Source organism: Urocitellus parryii, chromosome X (assembly GCF_045843805.1).
Source record: "Urocitellus parryii isolate mUroPar1 chromosome X, mUroPar1.hap1, whole genome shotgun sequence".
Lineage (NCBI taxonomy): Eukaryota > Metazoa > Chordata > Mammalia > Rodentia > Sciuridae > Urocitellus > Urocitellus parryii.
Window position 1 is genome coordinate 102,216,119 of NC_135547.1, and position 22,811 is coordinate 102,238,929.

The 22,811-nt window shown below is 32.1% G+C and overlaps 1 protein-coding gene across 1 annotated transcript in view; it reads right to left on the minus strand.

Annotated features, from left to right (window-relative positions):
* Positions 1-22,811, minus strand: part of Cfap47 (cilia and flagella associated protein 47) — a 416,223-nt gene that overhangs the window by 85,391 nt on the left and 308,021 nt on the right. The window contains 5 exon segments of the mRNA XM_077793662.1: positions 3,413-3,569; positions 7,489-7,593; positions 11,659-11,770; positions 19,351-19,458; positions 22,061-22,236. Of these exon segments, the coding sequence (XP_077649788.1) occupies positions 3,413-3,569; positions 7,489-7,593; positions 11,659-11,770; positions 19,351-19,458; positions 22,061-22,236 (658 nt within the window).

A 22,811-nucleotide genomic window follows, 5' to 3' on the forward strand; every position in this document is an offset into this window, starting at 1 on the left:
TTGATATGGATTTAAACCTTCTAAGCATTTGCTCTCAATACTAGTCTACTCTCCCAAGCCATATCCATTGTCAACAAATTTTTTTAGAGTTAGTTTTTAAAATGCTATAGAATATAGTTTATAAATGCATAAAACACAGGAAATATTTTCAAAACTCACTAAGGAATTAAACCTGGATTCCTTATCACAGCATTTAGTAATTTTGCAATATCCTGATGTGTCTCCACCCCTCCTCCAACACACATATAGAAATATATAGATATTTTTCAAAACTCACTGTTTTCCCAGGAAAGCAGCATTTTTGGAATGTCAAACTCATTATCAAACTTCTAGATTACCTAATTCTCTATCATTTTTTCCTGCTGCTATCTTAGCTATTTTCATGTTTATCACTTCTTCCAGAAATAATACCCTTCAATATTCAAAGGATCTTTGGCACTTTATTTCTACTACATGCTGTCTCTAGTGATCAGAATCTTAATATTTTTGTGGACCACTTTGTCCTGTTTGCTATATAAGTGACCAATACACAAACCTTGCTCACAAAGATCCCACAAATATTAACTACAATAACAAATATTTAAATAAAGCTGCATATATGCTGCCATGCTATTCAGTAGGGAAAATAATTATTCCAGGTTCAGGATTCCAGGTGCAGGAAACACACACACACACACACACACACACACACACACACACATTCACACGTGGGATGGGGGGGATATACAGGATCTGCAATTCTGTGAGATCATTCACACTGAGTATCACCTCTTGGTGATGTATTCTGAATCTTGCCATCAACTTCCCTAAGGAAACTCCGTGAATTCTGTATTATCTCCAGGAATATTTATATTGCTTCCTTTTGAAAGATAGCAACAGGTTGTATAGTTCCATCATTAAATAATTTAAAGACATTTACAAATATTTAAATGAGAAGGTATCAACATCACACCTTTTGTAATGTGTATATTTGGCATACATGTTAAATATTTTATTCTTCTCATCAGTCCCATTTTCCCATAAATGTTCAACAATTCAGGCCAAATTGTGTGAGCTTATTTACCAAGGAATATGAACACAAAGTAGGTGTATGGCACCTAGCAAAACAGAGTCCAAAAGAGGGAGAAGGAGGGGGATATGACACAAAGGAAGATGCCATCAATAAAACAAGGGAAAGAGGAACAGTGGGTGTGGACAAGTGCTAAGATATCTGAGGTCAATAATTTTCTTTGCCCCATCTTATCAGCTTTAAGAAAGGAGGAGGGAGAAATTAAGAGTTTTAACATTTCCCCTACAGAGAGTAAGTTTACTTAAAAGAGAATGTTTCAATTGCAAATGACTGATAAAAGTTTTAATTGATAAGTTTGCTGTATTTTCTAATTACAAAGAAGGAAGAATTTTAGGCAGATTTTCAAAAACTAAGAGGCCACAAATTATTTCACATTTTTAAAGTCAAAATCTTGACTCCAGTATGTTTTTAAAACACTTATAATTATGAAGATATTTACCTATATCTGCCCTGAGAAGTTCATTCCCTGGAAAGATCCTTTGGACTGCCTCAAGTTCCCCACACCAGAGATTCTGAGTGGCACAATTGATACAAGCTTCACAACATCTTTTCGGTGCCTATCTAAATGTGTGGTTTCCAAACCCAGAGGACACAATGTCTTTTGTATTTGAATTTTCTTCAGCTACCTATTCCTTTTCCTCCAGCAGTTATTCCAAATCACTACTCTTCAAATTTCGTACTCTATCTCCTTTCTTCAGCAGAAGAAAATGTAAACATGACTGACTGCTCTTAATTCCCAAGCCCCTCTACCTCATAACAGGGTATCTACATTTGCATTTCTTTTCTCTTATTCCCACCTGTCCAAAGGAAGAAATGTTCCTCCTGTTCAAGGTTAATGTGTATACGTTGACCATGAGCTCAGTCCACCAAGAGCCTCAGCTCATTATTTAAACCTTCCCTCCTTTATAACATTAACTCCTGTTCAACTCTAGCTTCTTCCTTCTGCTTATACATATGCTCTAGTCTCTTCCACCTTAAAATGACGAGTTCCTTGAGTCTTCAATCAGCTTTTAATAAATACTACATACCTCTCCTCATAACAACCAAAGTACTTATAAGGATTTTATATGACCTGACATTATTTTTATAATTTTTAAAATTATTTCATACAAAGAGCATGAAGGGATGATCAGGAAAAACCAAAATGCCAACAGGTAAATAATATTCAGGATAAGTGTTAATCAAAAATAATAAATAAATAAAGGAGGATAGAAGATTAGAAAGATGTAGAATAGAAGGAGATCGAGAGGGAGAGAGGAGGGATGGGAAAGGAAGAAAATGTGGAAGGAATTTTTTTAAATAATGCTATGTGCATATATAAATAAACCACATGGAATTTCCCCTTTATGTATAAAGAGAAAGAACAAATCAAAAATAAATAAATAGATGAATAAAAGGAAGATCAATAGAGAAAGGAAAATGGGGGAAAGAGGAAGGGGAGGGAAAAGGGGAAAAACATGAACTACAATTGAATTCCATGAATGTAGGAATTTGTCAAGATGAAACCAGCTCCTATGTATAACTATAATGTGCTAATAAAAAAATAGTAAATTTGCAATGTAGATAAAATACAATTTTCCCCCAATAAGAATGATGGAGATTAAGGAGAATATTGCTATTCAGAATTGATTAGACTCAGGAAAACAGGTGATATCTTTAATATACTCTTGATGAGTAAGAATTGCTACATTATAACCATTCTGGAAAGCAAGTAGGGTTTTATATCAAAAGGTTTAATATTATAAAACTATAATCCTCAAATTACTAATTACTATAGTAGCAATAGTAGTTGAAAGTAGTAATAATATTAATACTAACAGTAGAAATAGGAATAATAATCAAAAACATATTGATAATGTCCAATATTGGACTTAAAATGTGTTTCAGAAAACTCATGATAAATTAATTTTTATTTTGGACTCACAGTATTAAATAATTTACTATAAAGTGATTAAATACTTTATGCAATCTAATTTAAAAGCATGCATCTTCAACAAGACTGGTTGAAACAAATATACTACCTATTTATTTTTTAAAAAAGAGGAGAGAAACAAGAATTTCCATAAACTTTCAAAGAATAAACACTGGCATATTTGATTAATATTATAATAATCTTACAGATTTACTGTATATTTCAGTTTACAGATAATATTGGAAGAAATTGACTTGGTACATAAATACCTGATTCTGGCTCCACCATTTGTAAGCTGTTATTTATAAACCAACATATTTCATATCTCTCTCCATGTTTTCTCTTTTATACAATGATGTTTTTATTCTATGATAAAATAAGTTTGATTACGAGCTACAAAATTATATGTAAATACAAGAAAAACAACTTACTTGTTAACATGATGTTGATGACAACATCTTCCTCAGTGGGATTTTTGAAAGGAATAATGAAAGATGACTGAAGACCAAGAGGGGTAGTTATTTTTTCTGTGTCTACAGGCTGGGGGAGTAGTCCTAATCCACAGAGGCAGAATTTCCATTCTTTAAACTGTTTGAGGATAAACATTTGTAAGGTAATCCTAATCACACATTATATTTGCAACTGTTAATAAATGTAATACACATACAAAATTTGGCAAGAAAAGGTTCATTGTCAATATTTAACATGTACTCTTTCGTCTCTCTTTTTCAAATTCCTTTTGATTTTATTGAAAAATCAGTCTGTTTTTACACTGAAAAAAGAGGAGACAAAGGGCCAGTAATCAAATATGCAACATATTTCAATACATATAAGGTTATTTAAGGCACAGAAAAGAATCTTTAATTGGATATTATGCATTTATATTCATGATATGTTTTAATATCAACTTGTCTAAAAATCTGGATACTAAACATTGCATATAGTTTCCAAAATTGCAGGGCGAATTCCAAACGAAATTAAGATACTCACTGCATGAAGACAAGTAAGGTGAAGCACATATTAAATTAAATTCCCATTAAAAGGAGGTGTTTACAACTGCAAGGGATGTTATTTGTCCTCACCATCTAATACATCGAATACATTTTCTGTTATCACATGAAATGGATGAATGGCTTAAAAATATGTGAAGGAGATTGAATGTAGCCCTTGTTTTGACCTGGGTTTCATAAGCCTGCTAAGTGCTGTTTGAAAATATTTTCTTTGTGTCCATTTAGAATAAAAATCCCTTGAAAGTATAACAGATTATGATTTGGTTCTAGATATTTTATACTTATACATCAAACCCTTTGTTCATATTACAGATGAATGAAAATGTCATTGGCAAAAGCCAGTGATTGTCCTGGTTTATAATCTCTCGAACTACATAGATGTTTCCAAGATTGAACTCCAATAAAAAGAAGGAAACTTTTTTTAAGGTTGCTTCAAATTAGGATAATCAGAGGCAGGAATTCCATAAAATGCCATCTTTTAATAGGAAGAATTAAAGGCAAGTTAGAGCTTCACATTATATTCAAATGACTATATTACTGTTAGTCACAGATTCTATTCACATGAGATAAGTTTACTATACTTTCAATTATGTTGTCCTAACCTGATTTTATATAATTGACCCACAAATAAAATCCAGTTACTTTCAACCATTAGGGATGAGCTAAACTACGAAAAGAAGGTCATGTTTCATGTTTCCTTAAGTGACATGGAATATTGAGTTTTTATGTTAAACCACATCCTGTCATTTCTGAGTGCTGATATCTTACAGTTGATTAAATTATCCACTTAAGTTCAGACAGGGAAATTAAAAAATAACCCAGCAAACATGTGCATTAAAAATAATATTTTCAGCTCATATTTATCTCAAACTTCTACTACAGGAGAGACAATAAAAATATAATTCTGATGTTCTTAAAATATAAAGCAAGGGGGGGGTAAAGTAAATCTAGCTTGTACATTGAGCAGGGCCTCCAGAAAATTAAAACTTGCTGATAATCAAGAGAACTTTCCTTAGATGTAGGCTTCAAGAATCATACACTCAAGCTGGGTTATAAAACCATTCTGAATTTTTATCTTTTCAATTTTTGCTATTCTGACCTTTAGAGGAAACAAGTCACAGAATTATATGTAAGTGCAATAAACAAGGGCAACTGTTTGAAAATTAAAATGAAACATCTGAAAACTATAAAAGACAATCTCAACATGTTTGAAACCAATGAAAAGTTCCAATTAGCACATCTGGTGCTTCCAACTGTTATGCAGTAATGTAATCTCATTGAGAGACTCTGGTAGCATAATAAATTCATGATATCTGAAGTTGTGATTACCTAACACTTAATCTGAGGATTCAAAGTCTGCACAAATAACTTGAGCCCAGAGTTAGATTTTTAGACTGCAGAGTTCTTCATATAGACCTAAACAGAAGCCAACAAAGTAAACAATAAAACATAACCATTTCCCTCAGGTCAGCAAAAATTCACAATTGGAAATAGTTTACATTTATCCTATGAGCACTGCCAACAGTTAATTTTAGATTAATCAGTTACTCAGTTGTGCATGTCAGTTCAGATAGATTTGATCAATCAAAAACTGAGAGGGATAGAAATCCATGAGTTTTTCCCCTGAAGGTAATAAGGTATTCCGAACTCTGAGATGTAGAAATATAATCTCTAAAGTTTTATTTTGAAAACACCTTCTTTAGATGCCTGCTCATACATAATATATACTGTTTTTTTTCAAAACTTCATTCAATTAATACTTTATGTTGAACTGCTTTTGCTTGCAAAAGATGTCAACTGAATGAATTAAATAAAAGTGTAAGACTGAATCATTCAGAGATAAAAAGGGCAACAAAAATCACAGAGGTTAGAAAGATACATCGAAAGGTTGAAGGGGTCTGGACCCAGAAGCTGAACAGAGGAATTATTGATTAAAGTCTAACATAAATGAACCCTCAGAGATTTATACTACAACTTGAAACAGAGATATTAAGAAATACTGAAATCAAGCCCACTGTTCAACTTATTCATAAACAGTTTGAGATGATTATTTACTTGTTTGAGTTCTTTTCTGTTTAATAAAGAATTAACAGTCAATATCTAGGCTATTCTAAAGCAATTAAGATGCCAAACTGATAACAGCCATGCTGATGTGCAAGACTATCCTTGAAAAGATACAATTTCCACTAGAAATGCAAGCAACTAAAATGTCCCCAATAATTAAGAGGATAGAGCTCTAAACCCCCCATGAAGCAAAAGATCAGCCTTAGGGCTGGGGTTGTAGCTCAGTGGTAGAAGGCTTGTCTAGCACATGTGAGGCACTGGGTTCAATCCTCAGCACCACATAAAAATAAGTAAATAAAATAAAGGTATTGTGTCTATCTACACAGTTTTTTTTTAAAATCAGCCTTGATAGAAGTATTTATTTACAAGGTAGTAATATCCACTATACTCTCCCTTCTGTATGAGAAGGATTACTATTGGTTTTCTTTGATATTTTCTGGAATCTATAGTACCTATTTCAGGTCATGTATAAGTGAGCTATCATTTAGGAAATTTGACATTTTCAATATTTTTTTCTAAAAATAAATGAAAATGTTTTTGAAAAAGAGGACACTTCAGTCACTATAGGTCCCAAATTGACATGGGGATCCCTGAATTATATTTGTTTCTACTGTCACTTGAACATCAGGCATCTATGACTTCCTTGGTGTCACTAATGATATACAGTACATTTGTCTATTTCTTTTCCTCCCCATAAATATTTGAGTAGGTAAAAATAATAATAAATGTAAAATATTGTGCAAGTTTTCATTGGCAATTAAAGAGTTACCAATCACTTGGTAAACTATAGGTAGTTGTAAAAAGCAGCCATAAAAATGAAATGAAGCCAGATATCCTGAGTCTAATTCTTGGTTCAACATTTTACTGACTACTTAATCTTAATTTCTTTGTCTCAGAATCCTGATCCATAAAATTGTTAATGACAATACTTCCTGTATAGAACTATAGTGAGAATGAATCAAGTTGATTCTTAGAATGACATATATCACATTTAAAGGTGCTTTCAAAATGATAATTATTTTTAAAAATAATTATTATTCAGGAACACTATACAGAGGAAATGGAATGAAAAATATAATACAATATTTGCAAGACTGTACTCTTTACATTTTTATATGTAAGTCCATGGAAAGTTGAGTAGTAAAACTCAAGTCAGAGAATGAACATATATACCAGTGATTTGACATTTACTTTAAAATTTTGATGTTTTAAGCCTGGGTAGATATTCTCCTTCATTCAAGTGATCTAAATATTTAGAAATACCTTTTTTAGGTGCTTGCACATGGTTAATATATATTTTCAAAAGTTCATTAATGATTTACAATAAACTCATTTTACTTGTGAATGATGTCAACTGAATGACTTGAATTTATTTATGTTTTAATTTTGAAATTTCATTAACTTGACTTAGTCCACAAATACTCTTATCATACCTGAGCGCAGCTGAAGTTGATACAAGTTTCATGACCAGCTCTTCCAAGTGCAGAAGGATAAAAATAAACAGATATCTCTGTGGTAGAGTGAGGAAGTATAATCAGCTGCATAGATTCAGAAAGAAGTAAAAGAGAAACAAAAATCAACATTTTTGTTTGAGGTGGCTACTTGAATACAAATATTATGTTTGAGTGATGAATGTGTGGCCTTGTGTACATTATCTGTTCTCAGTATGGCTGTTTATGAATATTGATAAAAGGGCCTGTGGTGAACACTACTGCATGGATCTCCTGACATGTTCTATCCCCAAACAATGACTACAGGGTTATTCACTGTGTAAAAGGAAGTTAGGATTAAATTTTACAAGTTAAGTTTGCCTTCCTAATAATAGATATATGCATTTAACGGAAGAGTCCATGGTATATTGGCCATCTCATGGTACATGTCAAGCCACCAGGAACCTAACTTGTAGCCTTTGTAATGTCAAAAGAAATAAACTGTTTCTAAGCATAGAGGGAAGATATGTTTTTTAAATGTATGATAAAGTTTTCCTCTTCATACTATAATATACACTCTCAGGGTGTGACCTGTGGTTGATATGATAGGAGCTTGAATTCTCTACTTAAATAGAGGGAAAAAAAAACCCAAATGACTCCATCACAATGTAATGAAGCCTTGGATATCTTATGTAATCTAAATGCTACTCTGCAAATAATACAGTATTTAATATCAACATATAAAATAATAGAATGACTGACATATGTCTGAAAAGTGAGTCAATTATTTTTTAGTAATACATTTTTCCACAAAGGCCTTGAAAAAGCAAGATTGCAATTTAGTAGCATTATTAAATCCCTGTAAAACACATCATTTTGTGCTTGATAAACTCTGATAATGACCATAAAATGCAAATGCAGATTTAATTTTATATTTACTACTATGAAGTCACCTCCTGAATAAATATGTATGGTTTTATATCTCTAGCAAATATTTTTTTTCTCAGACTGGTTCTCTAATAACTCCAATGTTTTGGGGTTATCAGAAAATAAACACTTCAGGGAAGTAAAATAGTTTTAATAACATCCTTAGCAAAAACAAGAAAAAATTCTTAAATTCTTTCAACTTAGCAAATATGACTAAATATTTTGTTTTCTCTATAAATATTGACAGATAAGGATATGTATATATGTGTGTATGTACTTATCTGTATGGACAAATGTGTACTGAGATAGAGAAGAGAGATCTTTTCTTATTGAAATGATCATACAGTACTACATTAACTTGGATTTTAATTCTAGTTCTAGCCATATGGTTTAATATTTACTAACCATGTGGTTTAATTTTTAGCCTATCCAGCCTCAAATTCCTCTTCTATAAACATATGACAGAGGCTTGTGTTTAAAAATCAAGGAATGTATATCATCAAATAGCAATTCTATTAAAAACCCTTGTTTCCACTTAAACCTCACTGAAATTCACTGAAGAATGTATTATTTCCCATGGTTTCAAAGACAGAAGGCTAAATACCATTGGTAGAAATGAGCTGCAGTAAACCTGTGGTTTCATGTAATGGGGTATATTTGATATGTTAAATGTAGGACCATTTTGAAATTTAAGATCATTTCATTACAAGCATCATCATGATAACTAATACCAATATGTGAGTACTGAGTCCTAGTTCAAGAGGGAAGAAAAATTTTGTGTCAGTTGAGTAAACTTGAATTCTCATGAATATGAGATAATTTAGGAGAATAATATGCTGTTAAGAAACATTCTGAAGTATTTAGGTTGAAATGACATGTGATCTACAATTTCCTTTCAAATTGAATAGCAAGATATGTAAGAAAGAAAAAAAAAGAGAAAAAAATGTGACAAGTCATTAATAATTTATGAACCAAGATGGAAAGTACAAGATTGTTCACTGCATTATTATTTCAACTTCTGTATCCATTTGAAATTTTTGATTATATATAGTTGGAAGGAAGCAAGTTTTTCATATCATTATTTGACTTCCTAATCATTGAAGTGTTTATGAAAAATAATCAAGATTTTAAAATATTTATTTATGTGAACATACACATTATGTAATGAAAGGCATGAGTAAAGTACCATATATATATATATATATATATATATATATATATATACACACACACACACTTGTATATGTACATATAATTATATAAATGCATATATTATTTATATAGTTTTAAAATAAATTTTATATTATTTTCCATTTGTTATCATTTCTATTTGTTAATGTGTCTCCTATTTTATATAAGTGTTTTCTCATACATAACTTTTTGAGTTATTTCCTAATATTAGCTTAATTGAATAGTCAGTACTCAGTAAAAGAATGAATAAATTAGCAAGTCATGAATGGAAAGGATAAGAAAATAAGCTATTCTTTTTTAAATTTAAATATTTATTTTTTAGTTGGACATAATATCTTTATTTTATTTATTTATTTTTATGTGGTGCTGAGGATTGAACCCAGGGCCTTGCACGTGCTAGGCATGCGCTCTACTGCTGAGCCACAACCTCAGCCCTATTCTTAATTATGTGATTCAGGTGGCATGCATATATTGCTTTTGGTTTTCCTTGGGTTGAAGATTAGACTCTTCTGGCACTGGGGTTGTGCCTCAGCAGTAGAGCACTCGCCTAGCATGAGTGAGACACTCAGTTTGATTCTCAGCACCACATAAAAATAAATAAATAAATAGAGGTATTGTGTCCATCTAAAATATATATATATATATATCTTAATTAGACTCTTCTTTAAAAATAGAGATAAAAAACACCACTTTGTAATGAGGAATTCCAGTTATAGGCAATTAAACCCCATGCTCTTTATAATTTATAGAAAATATAATTTTAAAAGATACAACCATGTATGATCATTTTACTATACTTTTGATTTTGGTAGTGGGGATTTAACCCAGGGGCACAGTACCACTGAATTACATCTCCAGTCCTCTTCTTAAATTTTTTTCTCTTGAGCCAGTGTCCTGTCAAGTTAATAAGATCGGCCTCAAACTTGTAATCTTCCTGCCTCAACCTCCTGAGTAGCTGGAATTCCAAGAATGTGTCAATGTGCATGGCATTAATACACTTTTTCTAAGATGAAAGTGTATCCATGAATTTTATCAGTATAATAATTAGTGACTTCTAATTTAACACATTATAGAAGAACTAATTTAATATTATAATATTACCTGGCAACTAGTGACTGCCATTTATATATAAAGAAATAAAATCACAGATTTGTTAAATAGTCATTAAGCAGCAAATAATAACAGCCTTTATTTAAATATTATACATATTAACAGAGCTCCATGATTTACTGTGAGGTCTTGTGATGAAAATTAACTACTCTAATTATCTTCTTCTTCTTTTTTTTTTTTTTTTTCCAAGACAGGGTGTCACTATGCTGCCCAGGCTGGCATTGAACTCCATGGCTGAAGCCATCTGCCTGCCTCAGCCTCCAGAGAAGCAGGGATTACAGTTGTGCACCACTACATCTGGCTTGTAATTATCTTGAGGTTTACCTGAAAGTATGTGGTTTCACATTCACTATAAATAATTGGTGTCCTATGCTTTGGAAACACAGAAAGTCATATTAAATTTTAGGAACTTGTTTTGTAACTTGGAGGCAGAAGAAAAATATTTTGGCCCATTGACTTGATCCTAATCTTTGCAAGGACCCAGGAATGAGAAAATGGGAAAGATACAGGAATGGGGATGAGGAATAAGCAGATCTGTCAGCACTATCTGGAAGGGTATGTGGGGGGCAAGGGGCAGGAACTCAGGAGGGGCTAGAAAAGAAGTAGTCTCTTGCCTGAACATATATAGTAACTGTTAAGTTAAAATTCTGATACTGGTAAACTATTACAAAACTTGATTATTAAAATGGTGAGAAATAAAATCAGTTTATTTAGAATTCAGTGACAATGAGCATGATTTTAGCATATATAATCTTAAAAATTTATATTAACACAATAGCATTTTAATGATTTTTAAAATTCAAGGGACAATGTATATAATAGAAAATTATATTTTAAAATTTTTTTAAGAATTTGAAAATTTATTAATTAAAATGCTTGAGTCCTAAACTCATAATTAAAAATGCTCTAGTAGCAGTAGTCTCATGACTTTCTGAATGTACTTACTGGTGATCTTCTGTCAATTTCCAGGACAAAATTTTCAGGATTACTGTTTGTTACTTGAAGTTCTAAAGTTTCGTGTGTAGGATTATATAAGGGAATAGTCTGTATGACATACCTGGGAGGAAATACAAAAATAGTGAAGTTGCTGTATTCACAAACTTGTTCAATAATAATTCCATAAATTGACCATTACAGGTTGAATTGTATCCTCCCCAAAAGATATGTTGGCACATAAAAAATTATAAAATTTATGGGGTACAATGTTATGCTTTGATTGTGCAACAAACAACTGTCAATCAAAAATTAAAATATATTACTCAAAAAAGATAAAATTCTGTCCATCTGCTATCTATGCCAAATTAGTCAAACTGTCTAGTAAATTTATGTAGCATTCAAAATACATTTTTTGAAGTCCTAACTCCCAGTGCCCTCATGACCTCAGAATGTAATGTTATTTGTTATCTGGAATCCATGTAATTTATTAAGCTCAACTGAAGTCATAATGGAATAGGGTGGGCCCATAGAAAAATATGAAAGAAATCTCAAACTAGTTTTCCATGCTACTATAAGAAAAAAAGTACAAATACAATTCACAATCCAATATGATGCATACATTTGATGCCAAACTTTTTTGGGTTTTTAACAGCATTTAGTGATTTATGTTTCAACTCAGATATAGATGATTTCAATTATTTTCTCTTCCCTGATTAGTTTCAAGCAGCTTGTGATTAGTTGAAATTGAAAAATGTTTATTCTGACACCCTTACATTTATTTAAATATTGGAGCTGCAGGTATATGCCTTGGATTTTGCTATGAGTAAATCATGTTGGAAATATATTAGTGGGCTGTGGATGTAGCTCAGTGGTAGAGCTCTTGCCTAGCAAGCATAAGGTCTTGGATTTAATCCCCAGTACTACAAAAAATATACATACTATTATGAATAAAGTCCATTTTCCTATTTCTATTTTCTTGATTGACAAGTGGCTCATCTAATTACTATAAAAAATTGAAAGTGCTAAAGGGAAATTGTTCATAATTTCCTAAATCCAATTTATCAGCTCATTAAAATTATATGTACACCTATGAAATTTAATTCAAATATAATCAGCATTTAAATCGTAGTCTGGGGTAGATTAATTACTTCACATGGTATGGCACTAGTTGCATTTATATTTATTTTCAGCAAGCACATTTTTCAGATATTTGTGATTTAGCATATCAATTTTTTTTGGTACTGCCTCAGCCTCCTGAGTCACTGGGATTATAAGTGTATTACCACCATGCCTGACAATATATTACTTTTTAAATAATCTGTGTCTCACAAGCTTTCAATAGTGATTAAGCAACAAAACTCAATAGCCATGTAAAAGTGAAATTGAAATAGTTTCCATGTGATAAGAAAACAAAAATTGAGAAAAATTAAGGATATTTCCTTAGCTACAATTTTATAGGCTCTCAAATATTCAAACACTAGGGAATCAAATAGAATTTTCAGGGTAATGTTCTGGGCAATGCATATTTTCTTAAAGATTCTTGCTATTAACACTTTGACTTTTACCTTTCACTACTGAGTTTCCTGATACAAGATGAAAAAAAATTGAAGAAAGAATTTGAAAAAAAATATATCCAATTAGATCACTATATAGCAATAGTTTATGCTTATTTTCAAATATAATTTGCAGAAAACAAAGGTCTCCTATAGTGGAGCCACATTCAGTTGTAATGGGAGAGGCATAGTTATTCCTGTTAATCAAAGTAAAAATTAAGAGATATCCCATCAGTCTCAGTTCATTAATATGCAAAGTGATTTTAATGTGAGGAGGTTTAAAATCAGTTCTGAATGATGCTCATAGTATAGCCAGTTTACTGCCTCAGGGAGGAAAAATCAAATACAATATGGTATTGCTATTGGATCTACAAGTAGTAGCTGGAATGAGGTTGAACAATAGGTAGGACGAAAGAATAGGAAGGGCCTCACATAGCATTCTAAGTTTTATTTCTATTTAAAGGCAATAAAGTAAGCTGAAGTGGTTGGTTGTCTCTTAAGTGGAAGTATGGCATTCTTAATTATATATGACAAAAAATTCTTGGCAACTAGTTAGAAAACAAACTGCAGTTGGAAAGGAGGGCAGGCACCAAATCTAATTATAATTATAGTATGATAATCCAGATGAGAGACAATGAGGGCTTGAGCGGTAGGAACAGAGAGGAGGCAAAAGCTTTCTGAGATATTAGGTAGGGAGGAGAAATGCAAAATGGTGAAAGTCTGTGTTTGGAAACAGAAGTGACAAGAAGCACTGAGACCCTGTATAGGGAACTATAGAGAATGTGGATGGCCCACTGCTGAACTGTTAGATTTATTCTGTAAGTAGCAATTAGCAGAATGTTCTAAAATGGAAATTGACACAAGAGGTAATATACATATGATTTTGTTTTTACATAATATGTAAAATATATACAAAACCAATTAGCTGGGCACAGTGGCGCATGCCTGTAATCCCAGCAGCTCGGGAGGCTGAGGCAGGAGGATCACGAGTTCAAAGCCAGCCTCAGCAATGGTGAGGTGCTAAGCAACTCAGTGAGACCCTGTCTCTAAATAAAATGCAAAATACGGCTGGGGATGTGGCTCAGTGGCTGAGTGCTCCTGAGATCAATCCCTGGTGCACATCTTCCCCCACCCCTCCCCCAAAAAGAAAGACAATTAGTGTTTTCCAGGATCTGTGAGGAGGGGGCAAGTTACAGTGACTGCTTCATAGATAAGGAGTTTCCTGTTGGGGTGATGAAAATGTTTTTGAAAGTTGACAGAGGTGTTGTTGCACAACAGTTTAAATGTACTTTAATGGCACAACAGTTTGAATGCACTGAGTTATTTACTTTAAAATTGTTACCTTTATTTTATATGGAGTTCTCCTCACAAAATAGAAACAAAAATAGAAAAATGAGTGAAGTAAATAATATCAGTTTACCACACATGATGTGAGTAGGTATTGTTCATAATGCTCCCATTTCAAATGTGTGTGTGTGTGTGTGTGTGTGTGTGTGTGTGTGTTTAGGGTTGCACAATAAAGCAGACTTTTTAATGGGGGGTACAGTCAAGAAAGTTTTAAAGCCATGGTTTGGATGTCTGCTTGCATGATGAGGACACTAAATGAGAGAAAACACACAGCAGGAAGCTTTGCTGGGAGATAATGAGACTGTAGCAAATTTAATTAAATGTCTACCATACAGATGGAGACATGAGTCTGAAGTTCAAGAGGGGTTCCAGCTGTAGCCACAGAGTCTCAATTCAAAATAAAACAAAATATATTTGGTCCAAAATGTGTACTTAAAACACTCCTAATTATAACTTAAATAGAATTCTATTTATATTTTCTTAATAAGAAATCACTTTGCAAAAATAAAACTACAATTGACAGTCTGCCAACACATGTTGTAATTATGAAATAAAGTGAACTATATTTTAAAACATTCACTAAAGAAGCAAATGAAAAACAGCATAAGATTTATGGGGATTAAAGTCTATTTTATTGCAAACTATTATTATAACTTGATGACATTTGAAATGTTTTTTGTATCATCTCCATTTCAAGCATATCAAAAGCAAGAAATCTGCAATCACCATGGGCTAAAGAGAAAAATACAAACTAAAGATGTATTTGAATGACATGAAAGTAGCAGGGAGACTATTAGAGAAGAGGAAGAGAAAAAGGAGAAGGATGTGAAGGGCAGTGGTGGGTAGATATGATCAAAGTATGCCATTTGCATATATGACTATGCCACAATCAAAGTCATTATTCTGTATAATTAAAATGTACTAATAAAAAATAAATGCTGATTTATTGTTAATCCAGTAAGTTTTTTAAATTGAAGTGAATCTAATAGTTTCTTACATGCCAGGTTTCCAATAATTAGAGATGGAAGATTGTAGATTGTACATGTGTATATTCTGGATTGTTGATACATATATTATTTAGGGGACAAAATTCAATTTCTGAAGTGTTCAAAATGTTACTATTTAGTTTTATATTTCTTCATAGCCATGAGAATTTTTTTCATCAAAATCATTTCAAACTTGTTAATATAGTATAGGAAGAAGAAAATCAACATATGAACAATGAAAAACAAAAAATGATAAATTTAATAAATCAAATAAAACAAGAAGTAGCATCTTCAAAACCAATTATAGGGTAAAGTATACATGGGAACTCTGTCCTGTTGTTTTTCAACTTCTTTATAGTCTTAAACTATTTCAAAATAAAAAAAAAAAAATTAGAACACGGCTGTGGTTGTGGCTATGGCTCAGTGGTAGAGTGCTTGCCTAGCATGTATGAGGCATCGGGTTCTATCCCCAGCACCACATTAAAAAAAAAAAAAAAAAAAAACTAAATAAACAAGATAAAGCTATTGTGTCCATCTACAACTAAAAAAAAAATATTTAAAAAATTAAAACACATTATACAGAATCCAAGTGATGATAAAATATCATGAATCCACAAGGATAAATATACTTACTATAAAATTCATAAATCAAAAGATAATCTCTAATATGTGAAAGTTCCTTGCGTAACTAAATGGAATTAATTTCATTTTGCCGATGATTTATTAAGTGACTACTATCAATCTTTCTGAGACTCATTAATAATAATCTATAAGGCCAACTATGGATGATAATTAAGGTTGTCTCTGACATAGAAGTGCAAATATGTAGTCCTTTTATTTATTTTGCTCTTCTCTTTAACTTAAAACAAACCTAGGAACAACTAAATGTGTAGCCCCAAACAATGTTTCCACTACACTCCAGACTTTTTATGACTTCCTACTCATTATACATATGTCTGTCTCCCATATAATAACAACAAAATGGTCTTTGATATTGATAGCTGACATAAAAACTAAATAGAAGAACTGTAAAATAAAATTGAGTTAATCTGTCTGAATACAAATACTAGGGAAAAGGGTAAACAGAAAGGAACATTTAAAATCATCCCCCAAATACTAAATCAAAAACAGAGATATAGGAAGTAAAGAGAAAATAGAGATGGTATAATTCAAGAATTCTAAGAACTGAAATTCATAAATCTCCTTATTTAAAGAGATCTCCAATGGCTGGGTTGTAGCTCAGTGGTAGAGCGCTTGCTTAGCATGTGTGAGGCACTGGGTTTGATTCTTAGCACCACATATAAATAAAGGTCCATTGACGACTAAAAAAATATTGACAAAAAAAAATAGAGATCTCCAAGTTGGGAACAGTGGCTTATGCCTACAATCCCAGTGATTCAGGAGACTGAGGCAGGGGTATTTCAGGTTCAAAGCCAACCTCAACAATTTAATGGGAACCTGTCTAAAATAAGAAATAATAGCCAGGTGCAGTGGCGCACACCTGTAATCCCAACAGCTCCAGAGCCTGAGGCAGGAGGATCTCTGAGTTCAAAGCCAGCCTCATCAACTTAGTGATGCGCTAAGCAACTCAATGAGATCCTGTCTCTAAATCAAATACAAAATAAGGCTGGGGATGTGGCTCAGTGGTTGAGTGCTCCTGAGTTCAATTCCCAGTACCAAAAAAGAAAAAGAAATAGCATAATAAAAAGGGCTGGGGATATAGCTTAATGATAGAGTGCTCCTGGGTTGAATCTCCAGGATACCAATACCAAAAACAAAACAAACAAATACATAAATTTAAAAACCAGCAGTCTCTAGTTATCTAGAAAAATATACAAAAATAGAGTCATGGCAAGACATATCATTAAGAATTTTAAAGTAAGGATACTGGATGAAAAGATCTTACAAACTTCCAAAATGGATAAGGATACAGGATGAGCTGGTTAAAAGATAGTTATTATCAAACATCTTTTAGTATTATGATTATTGGCCTTTTAATCATAGATAAGTATGACTTTCATTAAAAAATTAAATTTTAGAAAAATGTGCTTAAAAATAACTAGAGAACTTTAAAAGAAAAATTCTAGCACTTTTTACTAGAATGAAAAAAATAATGAGAAAAGTGAGTCGAATTTTCACATAATTGTTTTATATTTGTTAATAACATTTATATATGGTTATTATATATCAATATTTTAAAATGAGAAATATGTACATAACTAGGATTTAGTTTGTAAATAACTTGTTGAATCAGACATGCTGCTGTCCCACACTCAGCTACCCTAGTAGATTGTTATTATTATTTTTTTACCAGTTATCTGCCCTCATCCTATTTTTCTGCATGCTTGCTGTTAATCTCTCATGGATCCAGGAACCCCCTCAACACTACAGAGAGCAGACATGCCTGGAAGTTTATGTGTCATTCCAAAGATGCTTGTAGTGACTAGTTTAGGAGTTCAACAGCCCACAATACAATACAGTTATGTATTGTATATCTCAAAATAGCTAAAAAATTTTAAATGTTCTCACAAGTTGAGGTGGTAGATATGCTATTTAGCCTGATTTAATTATTTCACAGTGTACAAAAATCTCATTTATACCCCATAAATATACATAATTACTATCTACCAAATAAAAAATAGAATAGGGATCAGACTATGAAAAAAGCCCCAAACAACAATAACCAGTTCCTTTGCTTCAAGGCATGGCAAACTGTGTCTTTAGAACTAGGGTCCAGATCAATCTCTCTCTCTCTCTCTCTCTCTCTCTCTCTTTCTCTCTTCTCTCTCTCTGTCTCTCTTCAGAATCAGGCAGTCAGGGACTATATATGCAATTACATTCACACTTAGCTTCTTCCTCTTTCTTATCCTGTTTTCTCTATTCTCCTACTGATTTCTCTCAAATCACTTCCTTAATGAATCACTTGTAGTGACATTTTGATTCAAGATCTGGTACTGGAAGAATTCAACACTTTTGATGTGCTGTGGGAGAGAAATCAACTAAAAGGCACTGATTTGCCTACTAGAGTATATACTTTTAAAAAGTTTATTATGGCTTGTTTACCAGCACCAAATTTGGTGCCAGACATGTAATAGGAACTTGATCACATAAATATGAATGGTCATATGTCAAGGGAACATGGTATTAACCAAATGATGGTGTTCACAGTTGCCCATTGCCTATCCTCTGCTTTGAGTTAAATAAATTTTCATCAGGCTTCCCTCTTTCCTATAAGCCCCTGAACTCTGCTTATTTCCAAGTGTAAGCAAGTGTGTGTGTGTGTGTGTGTGTGTGTGTGTGTGTGACACACACATACACACGAACATGCTTCCTTTCTCAGCCTGTATGAATCAGTTTACCGTGGTGAGACACTTTTCCTATTAGACCCCACTGACCATTTCCCCTTGATTGTCTAGCATTCCCTCCAAAAGATTCTGTTTATATCTGCTTTCCTCTTCCTTTACCCTATAAGATTACGATCTCTTTTCAATTTGATTTTGTGGCCCTTGCAGATTTCTGAAGCATTCTTTCTATTGGAATCATCCCTTTCCCTCCTTTGCAATAATCCTTTTGAACAAAACTCTTTACTTACCAAGCCCTGATCTTTTTTTTTTTACAACTTTTCTACTAGAAATACATTTAGTTCTTATTTTAACATATTAAGGCTAGGGTTGTAGCTCAGAGGTAAAGTGCTTGCCTAACATGCCTGAGGTCTGTTAAAAAAAGTATTGTTAAAAAAAGATTAAATGCATTAAAACAGTGATGTTGTATATAATTTTTTAATATAAATAATCTTTCTGTTAAAGAGAACTTACTTTCCGAGGTCACATTGTATTTCTGGTATTGTGTTTGTTTTTGGAAGTTCAGTAGTTAATTTCAGTAAATACCAGAACTCTTCCCCCATTTCAGGCTGGAAAATAATGCTGGTAAAAATATACAAAATACTGTTAGTAAAATGGAAAGAAGACCAATAGAGTAGAGAAAGAGGATGGAGAGGAATCGACAAGGGGAGGATATGGGAAAGTAATGGTGAATGACATCTACCAAATTATGCTATGTCTATGTATGAATATACCACAATAAATCATAAATCTATATAATTATAATGCACTAATTAAAATAACACCCGCCTGTAATCCCAGCAGCAGGAGGATCTCAAGTTCAAAGCCTCAGCAAAAGTCAGATGCTAAGCCAATCAGTGAGACCCTGTCTCTAAATAAAATACAAAATAGGGCTGGGGATGTGGCTCAGTGGTCGAGTGCCCCTGAGTTCAATCCCCGGTATCCAAAATAAAATAACAATAATAGAAGGCAGATCAATAGAGTAGAGGAAAGGGATCAGGAAAGGAAGGAGAGGAGGGAGGGGAAAGTGGGGGGAACAAAATTGATCAAATTATGTTGTGTGAATATTTGAATATGGCATAATGAATTCCACTAATATGTTTAATTGTAATGCATTGATACGAAAAAAATTCCTGTCAGTGGTTTTAGATTATGTAATAGGCTTGGCAAGAAAAAGAAAATATCTCAATTTGGTAGAAATAGTTGGTATCAAATATAATATTTGACAAGTACTCTGTGATGTACTCTACTGTTATTGTGAATATATTTTTAAACTTTTTTACTATTTGGTGAGTAAATCATGTCATTATTCAAGAAAAATAATGATATCATTAATATATATTTAATAGATGTTTGTTCAATTAGTGGAAAATGTTTACATATGAGTATTTTCAAAGTTGTGCAGGATCAATAAGAGATAAAGTCCATTTTTTAACCATCACTGAACCAAATTTAGTTTGTTGAAGTGAGTGCAAATGTACTTTCATGGGAGGGCTATCAAGTGACATGTGGTTTTTAAGAGCTTCCTTTATTATGTGCTCAGCTCTGGGGAAACAGAGCTTGTGGTAGTCTAAAAGTATAACTGATATGTCAGCTCCGTCATTTTTAATTTGTATAACTTCAAACAAGTCATTTGCTTTTTGAGCTTTAATTTCATCATATATAAAATGCCAGGAATCAGTTCTACCTCTTAGAGTTGTTATGAGAATTTTATGTGTTTATTATGTAAAATATATGCTGCAATTATAATAATAAGGTAGGCAGTCAATAAGCATTAGCCCAGGTTGTGCCTTTTCATATATACTGATTTTAAAAATCCAAGATTCAGTCTGTGCTCACAAAGCCTGTACAGTCACATGGCAGAGATAGGATGAGCGAACATTTCTTAAGGGAATCTATTAAAATAACATCTTTTCTAATATGCTAAGTTCTTCTTTTCCTGTTTTACATTCTAATCTTTATCCTTTAAAATTTCTCAAATATATTCATCTATTCATCTGCTTATTAAAATAACAATTACTTAATTCCTATTAAAGGATATTGTGCTAGAAGAAGCAATAATTTATCTTGGATTGTATTATATTAAGTGAAATAAGCCAGGCACAGAAATACAAATACCACATGATCTCACTTATATGTAAATCTGAAAAACTCAAACTCACAAGCAGAGAGTAGAATGGTAGTTGCAGGAGACTAGGACGGAATGGTTGGTGGGGGGAGTTTGTTAAAGGATAATGATATTTCAGTTAGACTAGAAGACTAAGTTCATCTATTTTATGACAAGATGACTGTAGTTAATAACAATGTTGTATACTTGACAACTGCAGAGAGAGTACATTTTAAGTATTCTCGGATGATGAACATGTGAGGAGGTAAGGCATTCAACTTGATTTAATCATTGAACAGTATGTATATACGTATTTCAAATCATTGCATTGTATACCATAAATATATCCAATTTTTATTTATTAAGATAAGTTAATGAATTAATCACAAAATGAATTATCCTCAAAAAAGCACGTCATGGAATATACTTCATGGAATATATTTCATGGAATATAATGATGGAATACATTAAACACAAATACTAAGTCAATTACAAAGTTGAAAACTGTAATACGTAACCTGGATATTACTATTGAAACAAATAAAGTTGATTGTTTCAGTACATTTTTGAGATAATTATATCTTTGTGTGTTTACATATATGAATATATAATTCAAAAGTTTTTCACAATTATCATTCTATAAGAACAATCATGATTATACTAGTAGTATTTGTGTATGTATGTGTACATTTTCACTATAGTGTAACAACATTAATTTAACTTTATCTCTGTTCTCCAAGTGAATGACTTTTACTTAATTGTGAAAAAAATATAAAGAGTAATTTTCCTCAAGGAAATTGAAAGTTTAGTCCCTAGTCCTCATGAAATAAGTTTCATTTGGTTTAGTTGCTGCACTCAGAATGATCTGGTTACTAAAAAGTGTAATAGAGGGTCAAAGAAGAAATTTAGGAATTACTTAACTTAATATACCAATAAATAATAATTTCACACTGAAGTAAACAAAAGCTCACTCCACCTTTTAATCAGGAAATAGTATTAAAGCATGTAAAGAAAGAATTTTAAAATCTTATTTTCAAAGGGTCAATAATAAACAATAATGGCATATTCATGTCATACCTTTCTTCTTTATAGCCTGTTGTTGCTGGAGAATACCAGACAATATAGTTAACACACTCTAATGGATTCAGTGTGAGTTCCTGGAGTCCACTAAGTGCATCATTTGTTAATTTCACATCTATGTGGATAATTTTTTCTTTTGGATTAGAGATAGGTATTTCAATGGAAACAGTCTCCTAGAAATGCAAAACAATCAGCTTTAAGTGTCAGCATAGTCATTGTTCTATGAAAGCAAATGTAAAGAAAACTATTATTGGAGTCCATCTGTTATATTTTATTCTTGATCCACAATTGAATATATCTTATTCATTTTTAATTTCTTGTACATCTTTCTTTATTAATCTTGGTAAACAGTAGGATTATTATTTTTAACAGCAAACAGTACAAAGAGATCCATGTGGCTAAATGGTAAGACATCTATTTATAAAATTATATTTAAAATATTTTCTACCAGTATTATTACTACTATTGAGGTCAATTTTTCAGTGTTTCCTTTGGCAGTAACTTGATTATGTTAGAGTTCACTCATTTTCTAGGCAATCTCACATATTTTGTAAAACTATTATCAGACTTAGACTCCTATGATGTTTCCAAGGATCAAACTCACAAAAACATAAAGGAAGGAAATTTGGGTAGAAACTTTCCCTAGGGCTTAAGATAGAAAACTAAAATGAAACATTTTGGCCTAAACATTTGTCCTGGACTGCTACTCAGATATTTTTCAGTGAAGATCATTTTCAGTTCAGGAAAT